The sequence below is a fragment of the Microcaecilia unicolor genome, chromosome 4 (genome assembly GCF_901765095.1).
Source record: "Microcaecilia unicolor chromosome 4, aMicUni1.1, whole genome shotgun sequence".
Taxonomy (NCBI): Eukaryota; Metazoa; Chordata; class Amphibia; order Gymnophiona; family Siphonopidae; genus Microcaecilia; species Microcaecilia unicolor.
The window spans coordinates 15,616,814-15,634,571 of record NC_044034.1 but is presented as its reverse complement, the minus strand read 5'-3'; the positions used below and the strand labels follow the sequence as shown (position 1 = coordinate 15,634,571).

General features: G+C 48.9%; 1 protein-coding gene across 3 annotated transcripts in view; it reads right to left on the bottom strand.

Moving 5' to 3' along the window:
* ARAP1 (ArfGAP with RhoGAP domain, ankyrin repeat and PH domain 1) overlaps window positions 1-17,758 on the bottom strand; it is a 319,552-nt gene that overhangs the window by 176,483 nt on the left and 125,311 nt on the right. For all 3 annotated transcript variants that reach the window (XM_030199983.1, XM_030199984.1, XM_030199985.1), the window contains 2 exons: window positions 13,294-13,403; window positions 4,464-4,616 (listed from right to left, as the gene is read on the bottom strand). In XM_030199983.1, the coding sequence (XP_030055843.1) occupies window positions 4,464-4,616; window positions 13,294-13,403 (263 nt within the window). The remainder of the gene's footprint in view (window positions 1-4,463; window positions 4,617-13,293; window positions 13,404-17,758) is intronic.

Genomic DNA, 17,758 nt, shown 5'->3' with positions numbered 1-17,758 from the left:
AACCCGGCCCACCGAGCCCCTTCTTCCAGCTCACATCAAAATTCTTTGAAGGCCATTGTTGGGTGAAGGTCTCTTGACAACAGCCATTCAAGATGGTTTATAAATATACAAGCAAATAAAAATAGATACAAAACTCACACATACAAATTAAAATAGGTAAAAACGTCAACCAGCACTTCCTCTAGGAAATAAAGAAAATTTCACGGCCTTTCTGAAACCAGAAATGGATGAAATATTAGAGGAGAACAAGCCTTTGCACACAAAAACAGAAGTACAAACAGCAAAGGTGACACAAGAGTCCAACAAACGAATGGTGTAGTGTAATAATTTATTCTAATATTAATAACAGGTATTGTTGACTCGACATGGGCCGTGTTTCGGCCACAAAGGGCCTGCCTCAGGAGTCACCAATGGTTGCTCTACATATATGTATTCATATTGTCAGGTCTCTCGGGGAAATGTGAGCCCTTGGGCCGCTGTCACGGAGGTGGCAGCAGCAGGCAAAACCACCCAACAGGAGACAGGCAACCCTAAGACGGGCTGAAGTAGACAGGACTGGAGTGGCTGGGCTGGAGCTGAAGAGGCAATCAACAAGGAATCCAGGAACAACGTCCTACAGCAGGGTTCAGGCTTAAGAAGCAGGATACAGGCGCTACATACAAGCTAAGCTCAAGGGAATGGGAATGACAGATACGCTTGCCAGAGGAAGGGTTAGACTGGAGTTACAGTAGCTAACGGATAGAAAGGAGAGAAATGGCTGCAGCATCAGCCGCTAACCAACCTCAGACAGGGAGCAGAGCCACTGCACAGGGATAACAGAAAGGCTAGAAGCCCACAGAGAATAATACACACAGAAAGACTGAAAGCCTACAGGTCAGAGAGATACACCCAGAAAGGCTAGAAGCCCACAGAAAGGCTGGAAACCCCCAGGCCACAGTAATACAGCTTGAAGGCCTGGAAGCCCACAGATAAAAGGGATATACACAGATAGACTGGAGGCCCTCAGAGCAATGGGCACAGAAGGCCTGGAAGCTCACAGAACAATAGACACAGAAGGGATGAAAGCCCACAGAGCAATAATACCCAGATCAGGAAAGCAAGAAGCCCACAGGTAAGTAATAGACTAGGCAGAAAGCCTACGAGCAATAATACCCTGAGCCAGAAGGCAAGGCCCACAGGTGATAGTAACTAGCAAAGCAGAAGGGCTGGAAGCCCACAAGAAAAGACAAGGAAAGCTAACTGTGCAAACAGCACACTAACCTTGGGACCTAAGGCACTGCGTAGGCATTGGCAATGCAAAGGCACTGAAGACCAGAACACCAGTTCCTTAAGAAGGCCCTGACAGATGAGGTCACCCCTTCAGGCCACAGGCAAGGAGCATACAGAAGCCCAGAGAGACCTAACCCACACAGGTGTAGTCTAGTGAGGTAATTAGTGTCAGGCTGGAAGCAGCCAGCCCACCCATCCAGAGACAGAGCTACCTCAGGAACAGCCCACTGGAGTACAGAGAGGCCCAATACACACAAGTGTAGAGTAGTGAAGCCATTAGAGCAGCCAGCCCACAGAGACAGAGATAGAGCTAACTCAGGAACAGTATACTGAAGCACAGAGAGGTTAAACCCACACAGGTGCAGTATACTGAGGCAATCAGCGCCATACTGGAAGTGGCCAGCACCCAGAGACAGAAACAGAGCCTCTAAGATGCAATAACTCAAGTGTATTTCATTTGGCCCTGCTCATGACTGACAGCGGCAAGAGCATTTCAGCAATGAAGGGCGGGACAGCCAGAAGAAGCGGGAGGAAGGTGGCATATCGGAGACTGGCAGAAGTGACAGCTAACTTACTGTTCCCTCTTTCTGACCCTGTGCCTGACCCATCTTGGTTAATAGCAAAGCGACAGCAGTGTGTCATCTCGAGCCGGTCCCTCCTCCTCTGCCACCCAGGTCTGTTGGATCAGCCTTTGAACCGCGCAGCACTATGGATGCTGCTTCTGCTTCATCTTAGCAAGAAGATGGGATCAACATGAATCACAGTAAGTGAGGTGTGGGGGCACCAAGACAGTAAGGGAATCAGAAGTTGATGGGAGGGTAGAGAAGAATGACTGAGGAAAGAGGGGAGATACGAGGTGAGGATAACCAAGTTAAAAGATGACTCTTAGGATGACGGCGGAACGTGGAACGTCTTGAAAACAATTCAAGAACTAACAATCTTTCGGAATCATTAAAGACCAATTTGTTCAAGAAGGCATACCATAACGATCCAACCTAAACACCCGGACCCTGCAACACAACGAAACCTGTACCAGAACAGGACACTTAATTCTTCCTCCTTAACCACCTAATTCACCTTGACTTAATGCAATTACCACTCTGTATTTCTCATACCGGAATTGGCGTTTCGCCATCACGGTACTATGTAAGCCACATTGAGCCTGCAAATAGGTGGGAAAATGTGGGATACAAATGCAACAAATAAATCAATAAAATCAATGGTCCCAAATTGTGATGGTTTATTTAAAGTTACATAAGTATTGCCATACTGGGAAAGACCAAAGGCCCATCAAGCCCAGCATCCTATAACAGTGGCCAATACAGGTCACAAGTACCTGGCAGAAACCCAGATAGTAGCAACATTCCAAATAGAACCCCAAAGAGTATAGAATTGTAAAGAATAACAAGATTCCATACAGAATTTCAAAGTGTAGCAACATTCCATATAGAACCCCAAAGAGTAGCAAGATTCCATTCAGAATCCCACGTATATAAGTACATAAGTGTTGCCATACTGGGAAAGACCAAAGGCCCATCAAGCCCAGCATCCTGTTTCCAACAGGTCCCAAATACCTGGCAAGATCCCCCAAAAAGTACAAAACATTTTATGCTGCTTATCCCAGAAATAGTGGATTTTCCCCGTTCTTATGTGCTCCTTACAAGCTTCTACAGAGGAAATGAATAAAATGAGAAGTTTGTTGGAGAGGACAATCAGGGGAAGGATTTGAACCCTGAACTTGTAAAAGTCAGACCATTGGAATTCAGACATTTTAGGGGACCATTCCAAAAACATGTCTTCCTTGAATTTGTGCATGGGTGAACCAGGCTTATCTGCTGTTGGGGACCCTTTTACAAAGGTGCGCTGAAAAATGGCCTACGGTAGTGTAGACACGTGTTTTGGGCGCGCGCAGAATCATTTTTCAGCGCACCTGTAAAAAATGCCTTTTTAAAATTTTTGACGAAAATAGACGTGCAGCAAAATGAAAATTGTCGCGCGTCCATTTTGGGTCTGAGACCTTACCGCCAGCCATTGACCTAGTGATAAAGTCTGTCGCGGTACCCAGGTGGTAATGACCTACGCGCGTCAAATGCCACTTGGCGCACGTCCGATATGCGCGTCCAAAAATAACAATTATTTTTTGGACACACATATCGGAAGTGCGCCAAAAATGAAATTACAAGAGCCACGCGGTAGCCAGGCAGTAATGACCTACGTGCGTCAAATGCCACTTGGCGCGCGTCCGATACACGCATCTGAAAATAAAAATTATTTTTTTGGACACACATATCGGACGTGCATCAAAAATGAAATTACCGCAAGAGCCACGCGGTAGCTGGGCGGTAACTCCATTTTGGCACGTGTAGGACGCGCGAGGGCCCCTTAATGAAATATCTCTGGGGCTTGTCAGGGATGAGAATTGGTTATATGGAAATTCAGCTTCATTCAATGCCGTGTTCACAGTTGACTATAAATGCCAAATGAAACAGTTAATCATGTGTATTTTTACATTTGTTTATACCTCGGTAGATCACGGAACCCAGCAACGCTGCAAACGTAATAGGTCTGTGGGAAAGGGACAGTGGGAGAGAGAAAATCCAAAGAAACTCCTCCGTGAATCCTACTGGGGTTCCAGCGAAAACAATAAAGTGACAGGCCAGGGTCTCACACAGCCAATGACAGCTGGGATTCGAAGTGAGGTACAGGGAGATAAAGGGAACTCCTTTTAACAGCATCTCCATCTGCAAATAGCGTGAAGCCCATTTCATGCAGCTTGTCTCTAAACACGTGGATGCCGGGCCACGGAGATTTCAGGGGTGTGTGTCTTGAGCACGCTGTGTGTGGGCGAAATAGATATTTCCCAGTTCATAATGCAAACACACATATCTCAAAAACAATTTCTCTGAAGGCTTTTGCAGTTTCTGAAAACGCTCTTTTCAGTAGGGCTTAAAATAAGGGATTGTGGGGGTAAATGGCCTTTAAGACCCTGTATTTTATTTGTGACTGAGCATGCGTGCTAATACATGTCTGTTTGCCAGAGTCAGGGCTTCAGCTGACCTGCCCAGTCATAGAGCTGGGATTAGAACTCACATTCTTGACTATTATTTGCGTTGTACAATATGTACACCCCTCCATCAAATTCTCTCCCCCTTATATTTGCAGAGACGAACTTATGCACTGGGAGAAACACTTACCCCTGGGGTGGGTTCTTGTCCAGCCAGCCGCATTTGATGACGGATGAGAGCCCCATGGCAGCATCGGCCCCTTCCACAGGGCTGCTGTACGCTCTGGAATTGCCAGAGGACGGCAGATTGTTGAGCTGCAATGCGCTCAGGCCCTGGTCAATACTGGGAAGAGAGAGAAAGAAGAACAGGAGAACAATACAATTAAAGTCAGGGGGAAGTGTCGCCAGCCTGGGAACTTTCTCACTCCCACTGTCACATATAACCAGATTCACAGGGGAGAGTCTCACAGACTCCAGCACTCCCTCACTGTCAGTTACTGCAAGACTCACATGAGAAAGTGTCACAGATTCCAGCACTCTCTCACTGTCACGTACTGACAGACTCACACGGGAAAGTGTCACTGACTCCAGCACTCTCTCTCTCTCACTGTCACATACTGCCAGACTCACAGGGGAGAGTGTCACAGAGCTTAGAGACTCCAGCACTCTTGCACTCTCTCCCATCTAAACTGAGACTGTTTGTCTAAAATGCGGAATGGATTATCTCATGTATGTCTTTCTTGCTGTGATTATTTTTTCTTGCCTCATAACTGCTCTTGTACCTTTGGACTTCCTATTTTTAAGCATTTCTTTCTTTCTTTATTTATTTAAAAAGCTTCTATTCCGCACCATCTAAAAGATCTAGGCCGATCACAAATTTTACTTACATAACACATGTTGCACAAAATACAATATACAAAAGACAAAAAAAACCTCATGACATATATAAAACATCTCATCGGAGATAAACTAGCAAAAATACAGTCAGTGTAAAACAAGGACCCTCCTTCTACCCCTCTCCAGCCCTGGCCTACCAGGGTCTATTTCCCCATTCACTTGAGAGCACCTACAACCTCCCAAATAAAGACCCCTTCCCTGTTTAATCAGGATACCAACAGAGCACATACCCCCCCCCCCCCCCCCCCCCCCCAGCGTTTATTCAGCCCTGCGGCTGATGTCACCGAGAGGAAGGACCTACTGTAGAATGGCAGGAAGATAGGTCAAAACACGACCCCATCACCATATGAGAATTGCCCCCAACGGAGTTGGTAATAATCTCAGCCTACCGACCAACTTTCCTGTCCACAGGCATCGTTTAACAGCCCTTAAGTACAGAGGACCTCGGCTGCAGCTCCCAACACACTGATCACTCAACAACCAACAATGATTTAAACATAGTAAACATAGTAGATGGTGGCAGAAAAAGACCTGCACGGTCCATCCAGTCTGCCCAAGAAAATAAATTCATATCTGCTACTTTTTTATTTGTACTGTCCTCTTCAGTGCACAGACCGTATAAGTCTGGCCAGCCCTATCCCCGCCTCTCAACCACCAACCCCGCCTCCCACCACCAGCTCTGGCACAGAGTGTATAAGTCTACCCAGCACTATCCTCGCCTCCCAACTACCAGTCCCGCCTCCCACCACCAGCTCTGGCACAGAGTGTATAAGTCTGCCCAGCACTATCCTCGCCTCCCAACTACCAGTCCCGCCTCCCACCACCAGCTCTGGCACAGACTGTATAAGTCTGCCCAGCACAATCCCTGCCTCCTAACTACCAGTCCCGCCTCCCACCACCAGCTCTGGCACAGAGTGTATAAGTCTGCCCAGCACTATCCTCGCCTCCCAACTACCAGTCCCGCCTCCCACCACCAGCTCTGGCACAGACTGTATAAGTCTGCCCAGCACTATCCCTGCCTCCTAACTACCAGTCCCGCCTCCCACCACCAGCTCTGGCACAGACCGTATAAGTCTGCCCAGCACTATCCCCGCCTCCCAACCACCAACCCCGCCTCCCAACCACCAGTTCTGGCACAGACCCTATAAGTCTGCCCAGCACTATCCCTGCCTCCTAACTACCAGTCCCGCCTCCCACCACCAGCCCCGGCACAGACCGTATAAGTCTACATGTGGCTAGAGAGAGTTGTTACACTCAGCTGCAACAGACATATTGTGTTAGCGAGTCACACCTACTACCATGGATGTACGGCCTTAGCGAGTCTCCTTCTCCCGACACTGATGTATGCCATTAGTGTATCCAGTGCTTTTTTTCTAGCAAAAAAGGTGCCGGTACTCAAATGCTAGGCCACCCTTCAGGGGTGCAGTGATCACAGAGGGACCCACCCCACAATATCCAGGTCCTCTGCAACCAGTTACAGAATCTAAGGCAAGGCAGAATTGTTGTGTAGAGCCTGAGCTCTTTCATTTAAAACTTGGGGAACATGGGTCAATTTTAGCAGACAATGGAAAAGGTGCCGGTACTCAGTACCCCCTCAAAAAAAGCCCTGAGTGTATCCCACTGTGCTGACACATAACCCAGGGACTCCCAAACCTTTTCGGTTTGTGGCACCCCCCTCCTCCCCCGGCCACATGGGTCTCCCTTTCCCTGCAGCCCCCTCCTCTCACACCAGCACACCACTACCAGGATCACTGCCGCTTCCTTCTCCTTCCCCCGCCGCCGCCGCTATACTGCTTGCAGCTTACATTTTCAAGCCATCCGCAATTCACACAGGCACTCCAGGGCCTTCCCAGTCTGTTGTGTCTGGTCCTCTCTGATGCAACTTCCTGTTGCGAGGGCCAGACGTGGTAGAGGGAAGTCCCCACAGTGCCTGTGTGAATCGCGGACTGGCCGAAAATGTAAGCTGCATGCGCTGTAGTAGCGGCAGGGTGGAAGGAGAAGGAAGGGAGCGATGAGCCGCGCCACCCCTGAGAGTTTGCTGCGGAGCACCAGGGTGCCACGGCGCAGTTTGGGAACCGCTGACATAACCTATAAGATGTTTTCTGCAAAGTACCTAAACTTTTTTGTGCTACATCCAGTGGCATTCCTAGCGTGGATGGCACCCGGGGCGGATTGCCGATGCGCGCCCCCCCCCCCCCCCCCCCCGGCCTGCGAAATAACACCTTCCCCCCTCCCCGGCGAAATTACACCCCCCCCCGGGTGCACGCCGCTGGGGAGGGGGGGTGCTGCGGCGCATGCCTGTGGTCTCCGACTTTGCGAACTTCGCTCGTTCCCTGCAGCTCCCTCTGCCCCGGAACAGGAAGCCTGTTCCGGGGCAGAGGGAGCTGCAGCGAACGAGCGAAGTTCGCAAAGTCGGAGCCCACAGGCGCGCGCCACGGCACCCCCCCCAGCGGCGTGCACCCGGGGCGGACCGCCGATGCGCCCCCCCTCGGGCCTGCGAAATGACACCTTCCCCCCTCCCCGGCGAAATGACACTCCCCCCCGGGTGCATGCCACTGGGGGCGGTGCCGCAGCGCGCGCCTGTGGGCTCCGACTTCGCGAACTTTGCTTGTTCGCTGCAGCTCACAGGAAGTAACCTGTTCCGGGGCAGAGGGAGCTGCAGCGAACAAGCGAAGTTCGCGAAGTCAGAGCCCACAGGCGCGCGCCGCAGCACCCCCCCCCCCCCCCCAGCGGCATGCACCCGGGGCGGACCGCCCCCACCGCCCCCCCCTTGGTACGCCACTGGTTACATCCTTCACCCAGACAATGAGCACAAAGTCTGCAGGCACTTTTACCTTCTATTCACCACTAGTAAAAGGGAAGTGTCAAGCATCAGTAATAGCATTTGATGGAACAGAGGCCTATGGCCTAGCTCCTACCATGTAGCGTCAGGTAAGGGGTGGCCATCTGGCAGTTCTCAGACCTACAGCTCAGCGGTATTCAGGGAACTGTCATCTTTCCTCCAGCTAAAATCCTTATCAGCACTTTGCCATGGTAGTTAGCCCACTATCACTCTTAGCAGTGGGGTGGAGGAGCGGCCTAGTGGTTACGGCAGAGGATTTTGATCCTGGAGAACTGGGTCAGGGCCGCCAAGAGACTGATCCGGGCCCGGGGCAGAACTGTCGCCGCCGCCCCTCCCAAAATCGTCATCACCACCATCGCCGCTGCCCCCTCCCTCACGCCCAAAGTACCATGCAGGCTCCGCCAGCTGCAAGCAGTGCAGCTCCTTCCTCTGACCAGCATTGCCTGCCCCTGCTTTCCTCAGTCTCAAAACTGAGCAAGCAAGGCCTGAGGGCCCAGCAGCTGCCAGGCAGGCAATGCAAGGGGGGGCCGGCGCCGGAGTTTTCTCTCTCCTGCTCCTGTCAGGAAGCGATCACCCGGGCCCCGTCAGGAGCAGGAGAGAGAGAAAGAGAGAGAGACCCCTGCATCGGGCCCCCCCCCTGGAGGCCTGCGCCTGGGGAATTTTGCCCCCTCCCCTCGGCGGTTATGAACTGGGTTCAATTCCCACTACAGCTCCTTGTGACTCTGGGCAAGTCATTGAACCCTCCATCGCCCCAGGCACAAAATAAGCACCTGTACATAAAATGTAAATGCTTTGATTGTAGCCACAGGGGTATATCAAGTCCCACCCCCCTTCCCCTAGAAAGAAGCAGTGCCTTAAAGATTAATGCAGATAGCAAAATGCTTTCTGTTCCAGCCATATGCTAAGTAATACACAAACACAGAAAAGCACTGCAGACACAAAGCTCCACAAGCAGGTTTCTAAAGTTTTCCATTCAGTGCAGGCAGCAGCTCGGGTTTATCAAGCTGTTTGAAGAGGACATTTTGCTATTTAGCAGCACTGCACACTCCCAGGCAGAAAACTCAAGCTTAAAATCTTTTATCTACCACTTGCTGAAAGAGTTCCGCCCAAATCACCAGAGACGTAATTTCCCCTCTACTCGATAGCTCTTCAAACCACAGTCCAGCTTCAAATTTGCAAAACACTCTGCAATCCCCTGCAATATTGTTTGGCTTCCAAAATGGCACTGTTCCTCCTGAGAACACCTTACCCTGTAGGACCACGGCTGCCCGGGCACCAGGATACCCTCTCTTCGCCGGACCGTGGAGAATGCAGCTAGCAACAACTCTTCACAGGGATAAGGCCCCTGTCCTTCCCCCACCAAAAGACAAACCAAGGGATGCTTATCTGAGCTCAGAGCATGCAAGGGTTGGGGGGGGCACATCACATTTAACAATGGCGTTGCAGGAGGGGAAAGTGAGTGAGGCCCAGAGGGGGAGGCATGTAATGGTCTGCAATCGTTAAGAATAATAGTAGGTCAGACTGAGTGGTTGCTAAGCACTAGCTGAAAGTAGGATGGTCTTGAGAATAAGTCTGAAGACAAGGCTCCCTCCAGTCCCTGCCTTGTAGGCGATGCTCCAGAGGCAGCGAGGGCACAAGAGGCTGGACTCTAGAGCAATGCCTACCTTCCAGACGCAGGTGCCCACACGAAAATGTTACTTTGCTGAAAGGCTGGTTTTGTTTTTTTAACTATCCAGTTAGCGTCCACTTGTGTAAAGTTGCAAACGAAACAGGCGTTGTCTGCCAGATTTTTAGGGACAATCTAATTTTTCCTGAATACATTTTTACGTAATGTGAAAGCATGCAAACTGCCCCCCTCCCCCCCCCCAAAAAAAAAGAAAATCACAAGATGGCATAGCTCTGCTCTCCCTCTGCCCTTTCTTTTCTATCCTGCGTTCACACTGCAGACCGTTCTGCGGTGTGTGACTGTAACAAATCAGTATTTGGCAGAGTCGCAGAAAGTCTCACTTAAAATACAATGGGAAGCTTTCCTTCTCACACACAGCACCTACAAATTTGGCGTCAGTGGTCCATTGAATCTAGGATTGCATCTATCAGGATTGTATAGTTTGATGTGCATCTTCTTATCTGTTCCCTTCTCCACTACTGCCAACTCCAGACTTCGCGCCTTCTGTCTCGCTGCACCCAACGCCTGGAATAAACTTCCTGAGCTCCTACGTCTTGCCCCATCCTTGGCCACCTTTAAATCTAGACTGAAAGCCCACCTCTCGTAACCACTCGCCTCCACCTACCCTCCTCTCCTCCTTCCTGTACACATTAATTGATTTGATTTGCTTACTTTATTTATTTTTGTCTATTAGATTGTAAGCTCTTTGAGCAGGGACTGTCTTTCTTCTATGTTTGTGCAGCGCGGCGTACGCCTTGTAGCGCTATAGAAATGCTAAATAGTAGTAGTAGTAGTGCATCTGGGTTTTACACTGGTGAAACGAACGAGTTCATAGTGCCAGGTTGAGCTCTGTCTTCCACCGTCACCGTCACTTCTCCTCGGTGTCAAAGTTATTGAGTCTCAAAAGTGATGTATGCTGGAACAGAGGAGGTGGCACCAGGCTTTTCCCAGTCAAAGATGTAAATATCTCTAGACGTGAGGGCAACACAAGCATGTTTTTGTGCCTTTTCATTTGGTCTCCTTTAGAGCTTTGGTCACTGGTGAGCTTGGAGAAGAGAACCTGGCAGGGGATGTGATCTTTGAGCATCCAAAGTGGCCCATCCGTTGTGGTTGAGGTCTCAAGAGCACAGCTTCAATGTTGGCCAACATAGCTTCATGGAGGACACTCACTGTTCTGGTGTTCTAACCATTTGATCACCGGGATTTCACACAAGCACCTCTGGAGAAGTTTTGAAGGATCTTAAAGTGGTGTTGATAAACCACCCAGTTTTCACTACAGTAAAGAACAGTGATCAATATAACAAACTAATAAACCAAGGCCTTCCTTTTTTTTTTTAATTGAGATTTTTGAAACACTGCATTTCAAAAAATGAGCAAAAACAAGAAATATGCCACTGCTAATCCAGCAAGAGTATTCTAGACTACATCAAGGAGAAAGGAAAGTGACAAAAAATCCAAAGAATCCTGAAGAAAAAACTAAACGTACTGTATTTCTTTTCAAAGACACATAGATGTTCAGTTTCAAAGCACATAGACTTACAAAGTTACATAGAGGGGCATAATCGAACGAAAACGTCTATCTCCATGGGCGTTCATCTCCGAGACCGGGTCCGTGAAGGGGCGGACCGAACCGTATTTTCGAAAAAAATAGACGTCCATGTTTTATTCGACAATTTGTGAGCTGGGCGTTTTTGTTTTTCAGTGATAATGGAAAATGAAAGCGCCCAGCTCAAAAACGAATAAATCCAAGGCATTTGTTCGTGGGAGGGGCCAGGAGTCGTAGTGCACTGGTCCCCCTCACATGCCAGGGCACCAACCGGGCACCCTAGGGGGCACTTTTACAAAAACAAAAAAAAAGGTAAAAGAGCTCCCAGGTGCATAGCACCCTTCCCTTGTGTGTTGAGCCCCCCAAATCCCCCTCCAAACCCACTACCCACAAGTCTACACCATTACTATAGCCCTAAGGGGTGAAGGGGGACACCTACATGTGGGTACAGTGGGTTTGGGGGGGTTGGATGACTAAGTATTAAGCAGCACAATTGTAACAGGTAGGGGGGGATGGGCCTGGGTCCACCTGCCTGAAGTCCACTGCACCCCCTAACAACTGCTCCAGGGACCTGCATACTGCTGCCAGGGAGGTGGGTATGACATTTGAGGGTGAAAATAAAAAGTTGTGAAACATCATTTTTTGTGGTGGGAGGGGGTTAGTGACCATTGGGGGAGTCAGAGGAGGTCATCCCCGATTCCCTCTGGTGGTAATCTGGTCATTTAGGGCACTTTTTGGGGCCTTATTCGTGAAAAAACAGGGTCCAGGAAAAGTGCCCTAAATTCTAGTTACAAACGCATACTTTTTTTCCATTATCGGCGAAAGGCGCCCATCTCTGTTCGGGTGATAACCATGCCCCAGTCCCGCCTTCACCACGCCTCTGACACGCCCCGTCAACTTTGTACGCTTCCGCGATGGAGTGCAGTTGAAAACGTCCAAGTTCAGCTTTCGATTATACCGCGTTATTCGTTTTTGTGAGATAAACGTCCATCTCCCGATTTAGGTCGGAACTTGGGCGTTTTTCTCATTCGATTATAAGCAGGATAGTAAGTCATTCCCCTCGATATTCAAAAGCATGTCACATAATCGTCTATCCGTGAAATTTCAGCGGGACACGGTCAACCATGATCCACTGAAAATTCGCTGCTAGCAGCTAGCTGGTTATATCGCCCAATATAACCAGCTATCTGCCAATTTTCAGTGTGAGCTTGGCGGCCATATTTGGCTGCATGAATACCAGGAATATTATTGGACGGTTCCAACTTAACCGGCCAAAAATAAACTGGATATTCAATGCTGATTACTGGAAACAGTACGGCATTCAATATCCGGACTCAACGCCAACCGTTAGCCGGATTGGTGATGGGCAAAAGGAGAGGGAAGGTGAGGGAGTCTTCCCTGGCTCCCACCTCAAGTCCTTCAATTAAGCAAGCGACACTCGAGCAGTTTAGCGTCGCTGCCACACCGACAACGATTTCCTCCCGTTCAGCCAGGACTGTCACGTTGGCGTCAGCAAGCAGTTTGGAAAGAGACTGTATTGAGACCCAGGTTTTTGAGAAAAAAGCCGTTGTGACTTAAGAGTCACTGTGGGATGTATACATGACATGCACTTCCCTTTGGTGCTTTTGACTTTGAAAAACACTAAGGAAATTAAAATAATTTCAGAGGCTGTCCTCGCCCAGGCTCAGGTAACCAACCAACAGTCCTCAAAGTTAGAAGTCCTGGCGGGGGTTCAGGTGGAAGGGGCCTGGTGGCGGGTGGGACTGCGGCGCCGGGCCCCCATGGAGGCCCGGGCCCCGGGAATTTTGTCCCCCCCCCTCTCGGCGGCCACAACATCAAGGTCTGGCTATGCCACTGCTTCAACCTATTGGATCCGGCGGTTTATAAATTACTGGATTACATTAGATTACTGCTTATTTGGACCCTTCCCGCACGACAAAGAGCTCTGCATCATTCCCTGTGGTCCTACTGTTTTACCAGTAACGTCCCATATATACACCCCTTCGATAAATGCAGTCATGGCTGTATATCAGGCTGAAAAGAGAAGAGTGAGATAGAACTTGTCTTACCCTGAGCCCCCATCTTCATAGTCTTCACGCTCATCCTCAATCATATCATCATCACTCAGTAAGCTGTTGTGTCTCACGGCCTGTGATCTTCCTATGATCGGCGATGCCTCCTATGAGGAAGTAGAGAGAGATAGAGAGAGGGAGAAACACAACCCCATGAACGCTCAATTCTCAGCAACTTGGAAATGAGGGAAATGTCATTCAAATGGTGCCACCTCAACTTAGCCCACTTAGAACTCATTGTGGCTTTAGCAGAATATAAGTTATAATGTTATGTTATGGTGGTTCCCGAAAAACTTGAAAGGGTCAACAAACAAAACCCTGATGGTGGTCACCCAACCAGGAACCCCCAGAGTAAGGAGGCAGATCATCAGACTGTCAGGGCTGAATGTGGTGGGTACCCAACAATTTGAACTGGGCTAATGAGCCCTCTTGGTTTGAGATATTATGGTAGCTCAAAATCGATTCTCAGTTGGGTAACTCTGGGAAATACTGTGCTTCCACAACCACAAACAGCTCAGAGATGTAAGAAGAAAAGCCAACTAGAGCGACAAAAGCAAAAGTAAGGGAAACAGCAGGTTACTGGATCCTGTAATCCTGTAGATCTACATAACCGCCAACTTTCAGGAGAGGCAACGCTGGCATACTATGAGACTCAGAGGCATATTTTCAAAGCACTTTGGGAGGCTAAGTTCCATAGGTTTCTATGGAACTTTGGGAGGCTAAGTGCTTTGAAAATGAGCCTGTTAGTGTCCAGGAACCAATGATTACATTTGTGCCCCCCCCCCCCCCCCTTTAACCACGCACCACATCACAAAGGCCCTGTGCTTTTGGTTTTTTATTTTCCTGCTCTTCCTCTATCGTAGTTCTCCCCTCAGACTGGCGTCCAAGGGCCTTGGGACCCTCCCGCTCCCCCCTCCTGTCAGTATGCCACTGGGAGATGACAAAAACCAGAACAATGAAAACTTTCAAGCAGAAATGATACAGACATTAGTGGGTGGCACATGAAGAGGGCCAAAAACCGCTGACAGAACAGCTGACAGGTACAAACAGGCATACTGTTTATTTATTGGGATATATTAATCGCCTTTGTGAAGAGATTCACCCAAGGCAGTGTACAGCAGGTACAGTTTAACACAGGGGCATAGCTATGTGGGGCCACGGGGGCCTGGGCCCCCGTAAATTTGGCCTTGGACCCCCCCTGCTGACGACCCTCTCGACCTCCCCTCTCGCCGTCAACCCGCCGTCGCCTACCTTTTGCTGGCGGGGGACCCCAACCCCTGCCAACCGAGGTCCTCTTCTTCCTTCATTCTATTTCTGTGAGTCTGACGTCCTTAATGTACAACATGCAGGACGTCAGACTCAGAAACAGAATGAAGGAAGAAGAGGACCTCGGCTGGCGGGGTTTGGGGTCCCCCGCCAGCAAAGGTAGGCGACGGCGGGGGAGGGTTGGCGGCGGGAGGGGGGTTTGAGAGGGTCATCAGCGGGGGGGGGGGGGGTCAAAGTTGGTGGTGGTGGTGGCAGAAGCAGCGGGGGGGGGTCAGCAATGGCGGGGGGGTGTCGGCAATGGCGAGGGTGTCAGCGGCACCGGGGGGGGGGGCTAAAATGTGCCCCCTCACCTCGGGCTCTGGATAAAATGTGCCCCCTCACCTTGGGCTCTGGACCCCCCTTCCGCCAAAGTCTGGCTAAGTCCCTGGTTTAACATCAAACTTACAATTTTGTTAACAGCATAACAATAGTATAATAACCAAGAATAAACACAAATACAATAAATGAGGTAAACTTTCAACAAATTAAAACTTAATGATAGAACTACCGTGAAACAGTATAAAAAATATACACATTTAACAGCACTGGAATTCAAATAACAGAGATATAATACGAAGTCAGCATAATACTAATGATACACCTAATAAGCACGCAAATAATCCTTACGGAGCTGATTCCATATATGGAGCCTAGATTTCCGCGCAGAATACGCACGTAACTTAACTGGCGTAACAAGCCAATCTGCGTTTTTAACAGCGCTTAACAAGCAATAATAAGCACAAATTGGCAATTATCACAATTTATGCGCGGAAATCGCTAAGCGTATTCTATAAAGAACTGCGCCTAAATTGTAAAGCGTACAAAATAAATGCGCATAGTGTAAAAGGGGCGTGTTTATGGCCGTTTCATGGGCATTCCAAAATTTCCACCTGTAAGTACAGAATACAGGTCAGTGCGCCTAAATTAACGCGTGTGGATTTGCACCAGGTGTTTACTGGCATAAACGAACGTGTGTAGATTTAGGCGCTATGGTATCGACTAAGCGTATTCTATAAACTGCGTCTAAATCTTACAGAATACGCTTAGTTGCGCGCAGATTTTTTTTTAGGCCCCATATAATGGGCCGGATATTGAGCCGCCGCAGCAGTAAAGTAAACTGCCGGCCACCATGATTGAAGTAAAACTGGTTATTCAGCACCAGTACCCAGACACTGACCAGCGCTAAAGGCCCGGAAGTGCTTTCTGATTAGCAGCTATATTCAGATCACTAACTGGAGAGCAAAGCGGATGAAGTTAGGAGAGCAAAATGGCCGACCTAACTTTTTCCGGCTTGTTATTTATTTATTTATTTAGATCATTTATACCCCGCTTTTTACCACAGTTTAGCAGCCTCAAAGCGGCTTACAATGAACTAATGAGACAATTACAATGACAGTAGAGAGGGTAGAAGGAACAAAGAAAGAGGGGAAGGGAAGGGAAGGGAATACAAATGTGGCCTAGTGGTTAGAGTGGTGGACTCTGGTCCTGAGGAACAGAGTTTGATTCCCACCTCAGGCACAGGCAGCTCCTTGTGACTCTGGGCAAGTCACTTAACCCTCCATTGCCCCATGTAAGCCGCATTGAGCCTGCCATGAGTGGGAAAGCTCAGGGTACAAATGTAACAAAAATAAAATAGATACTATTGGAGATTCTACATGGAATGTTGCTACTGTTGGAGATTCTACATGGAATGTTGCTACTACTGGAGATTCTACATGGAATGTTGCTATTCCACTAGCAACATTCCATGTAGAAGGCTGCACAGGCTTCTGTTTCTGTGAGTCTGACGTCCTGCACGTCAGACTCACAGAAGCAGAAGCCTGACGGCCACATTGGTGATCTGCAAGGGCCGACTTCTACATGGAATGTTGCTAGTGGAATAGCAACATTCCATGTAGAATCTCAAATAGTAGCAACAGTGAGGAGTGGCCTAGTGGTTAGGGTGGTGGACTTTGGTCCTGAGGAACTGAGTTTGATTCCCACTTCAGGCACAGGCAGCTCCTTGTGACTCTGGGCAAGTCACTTAACCCTCCATTGCCCCATGTAAGCCGCATTGAGCCTGCCATGAGTGGGAAAGCACAGGGTACAAATGTAACAAAAATAAAATAGATACTATTGGAGATTCTACATGGAATGTTGCTACTGTTGGAGATTCTACATGGAATGTTGCTACTACTGGAGATTCTACATGGAATGTTGCTATTCCACTAGCAACATTCCATGTAGAAGGCTGCACAGGCTTCTGTTTCTGTGAGTCTGACGTCCTGCACGTCAGACTCACAGAAGCAGAAGCCTGACGGCCACATTGGTAATCTGCAAGGGCCGACTTCTACATGGAATGTTACTAGTGGAATAGCAACATTCCATGTAGAATCTGAAATAGTAGCAACAGTGGAGGAGTGGCCTAGTGGTTAGGGTGGTGGACTTTGGTCCTGAGGAACTGAGTTTGATTCCCACCTCAGGCACAGGCAGCTCCTTGTGACTCTGGGCAAGTCACTTAACCCTCCATTGCCCCATGTAAGCCGCATTGAGCCTGCCATGAGTGGGAAAGCACAGGGTACAAATGTAACAAAAATAAAATAGATACTATTGGAGATTCTACATGGAATGTTGCTACTGTTGGAGATTCTACATGGAATGTTGCTACTGTTGGAGATTCTACATGGAATGTTGCTACTACTGGAGATTCTACATGGAATGTTGCTATTCCACTAGCAACATTCCATGTAGAAGGCTGCACAGGCTTCTGTTTCTGTGAGTCTGACGTCCTGCACGTCAGACTCACAGAAGCAGAAGCCTGACGGCCACATTGGTGATCTGCAAGGGCCGACTTCTACATGGAATGTTACTAGTGGAATAGCAACATTCCATGTAGAATCTCCAATAGTAGCAACAGTGGAGGAGTGGCCTAGTGGTTAGGGTGGTGGACTTTGGTCCTGAGGAACTGAGTTGGATTCCCACTTCAGGCACAGGCAGCTCCTTGTGACTCTGGGCAAGTCACTTAACCCTCCATTGCCCCATGTAAGCCGCATTGAGCCTGCCATGAGTGGGAAAGCACAGGGTACAAATGTAACAAAAATAAAATAGATACTATTGGAGATTCTACATGGAATGTTGCTACTGTTGGAGATTCTACATGGAATGTTGCTACTACTGG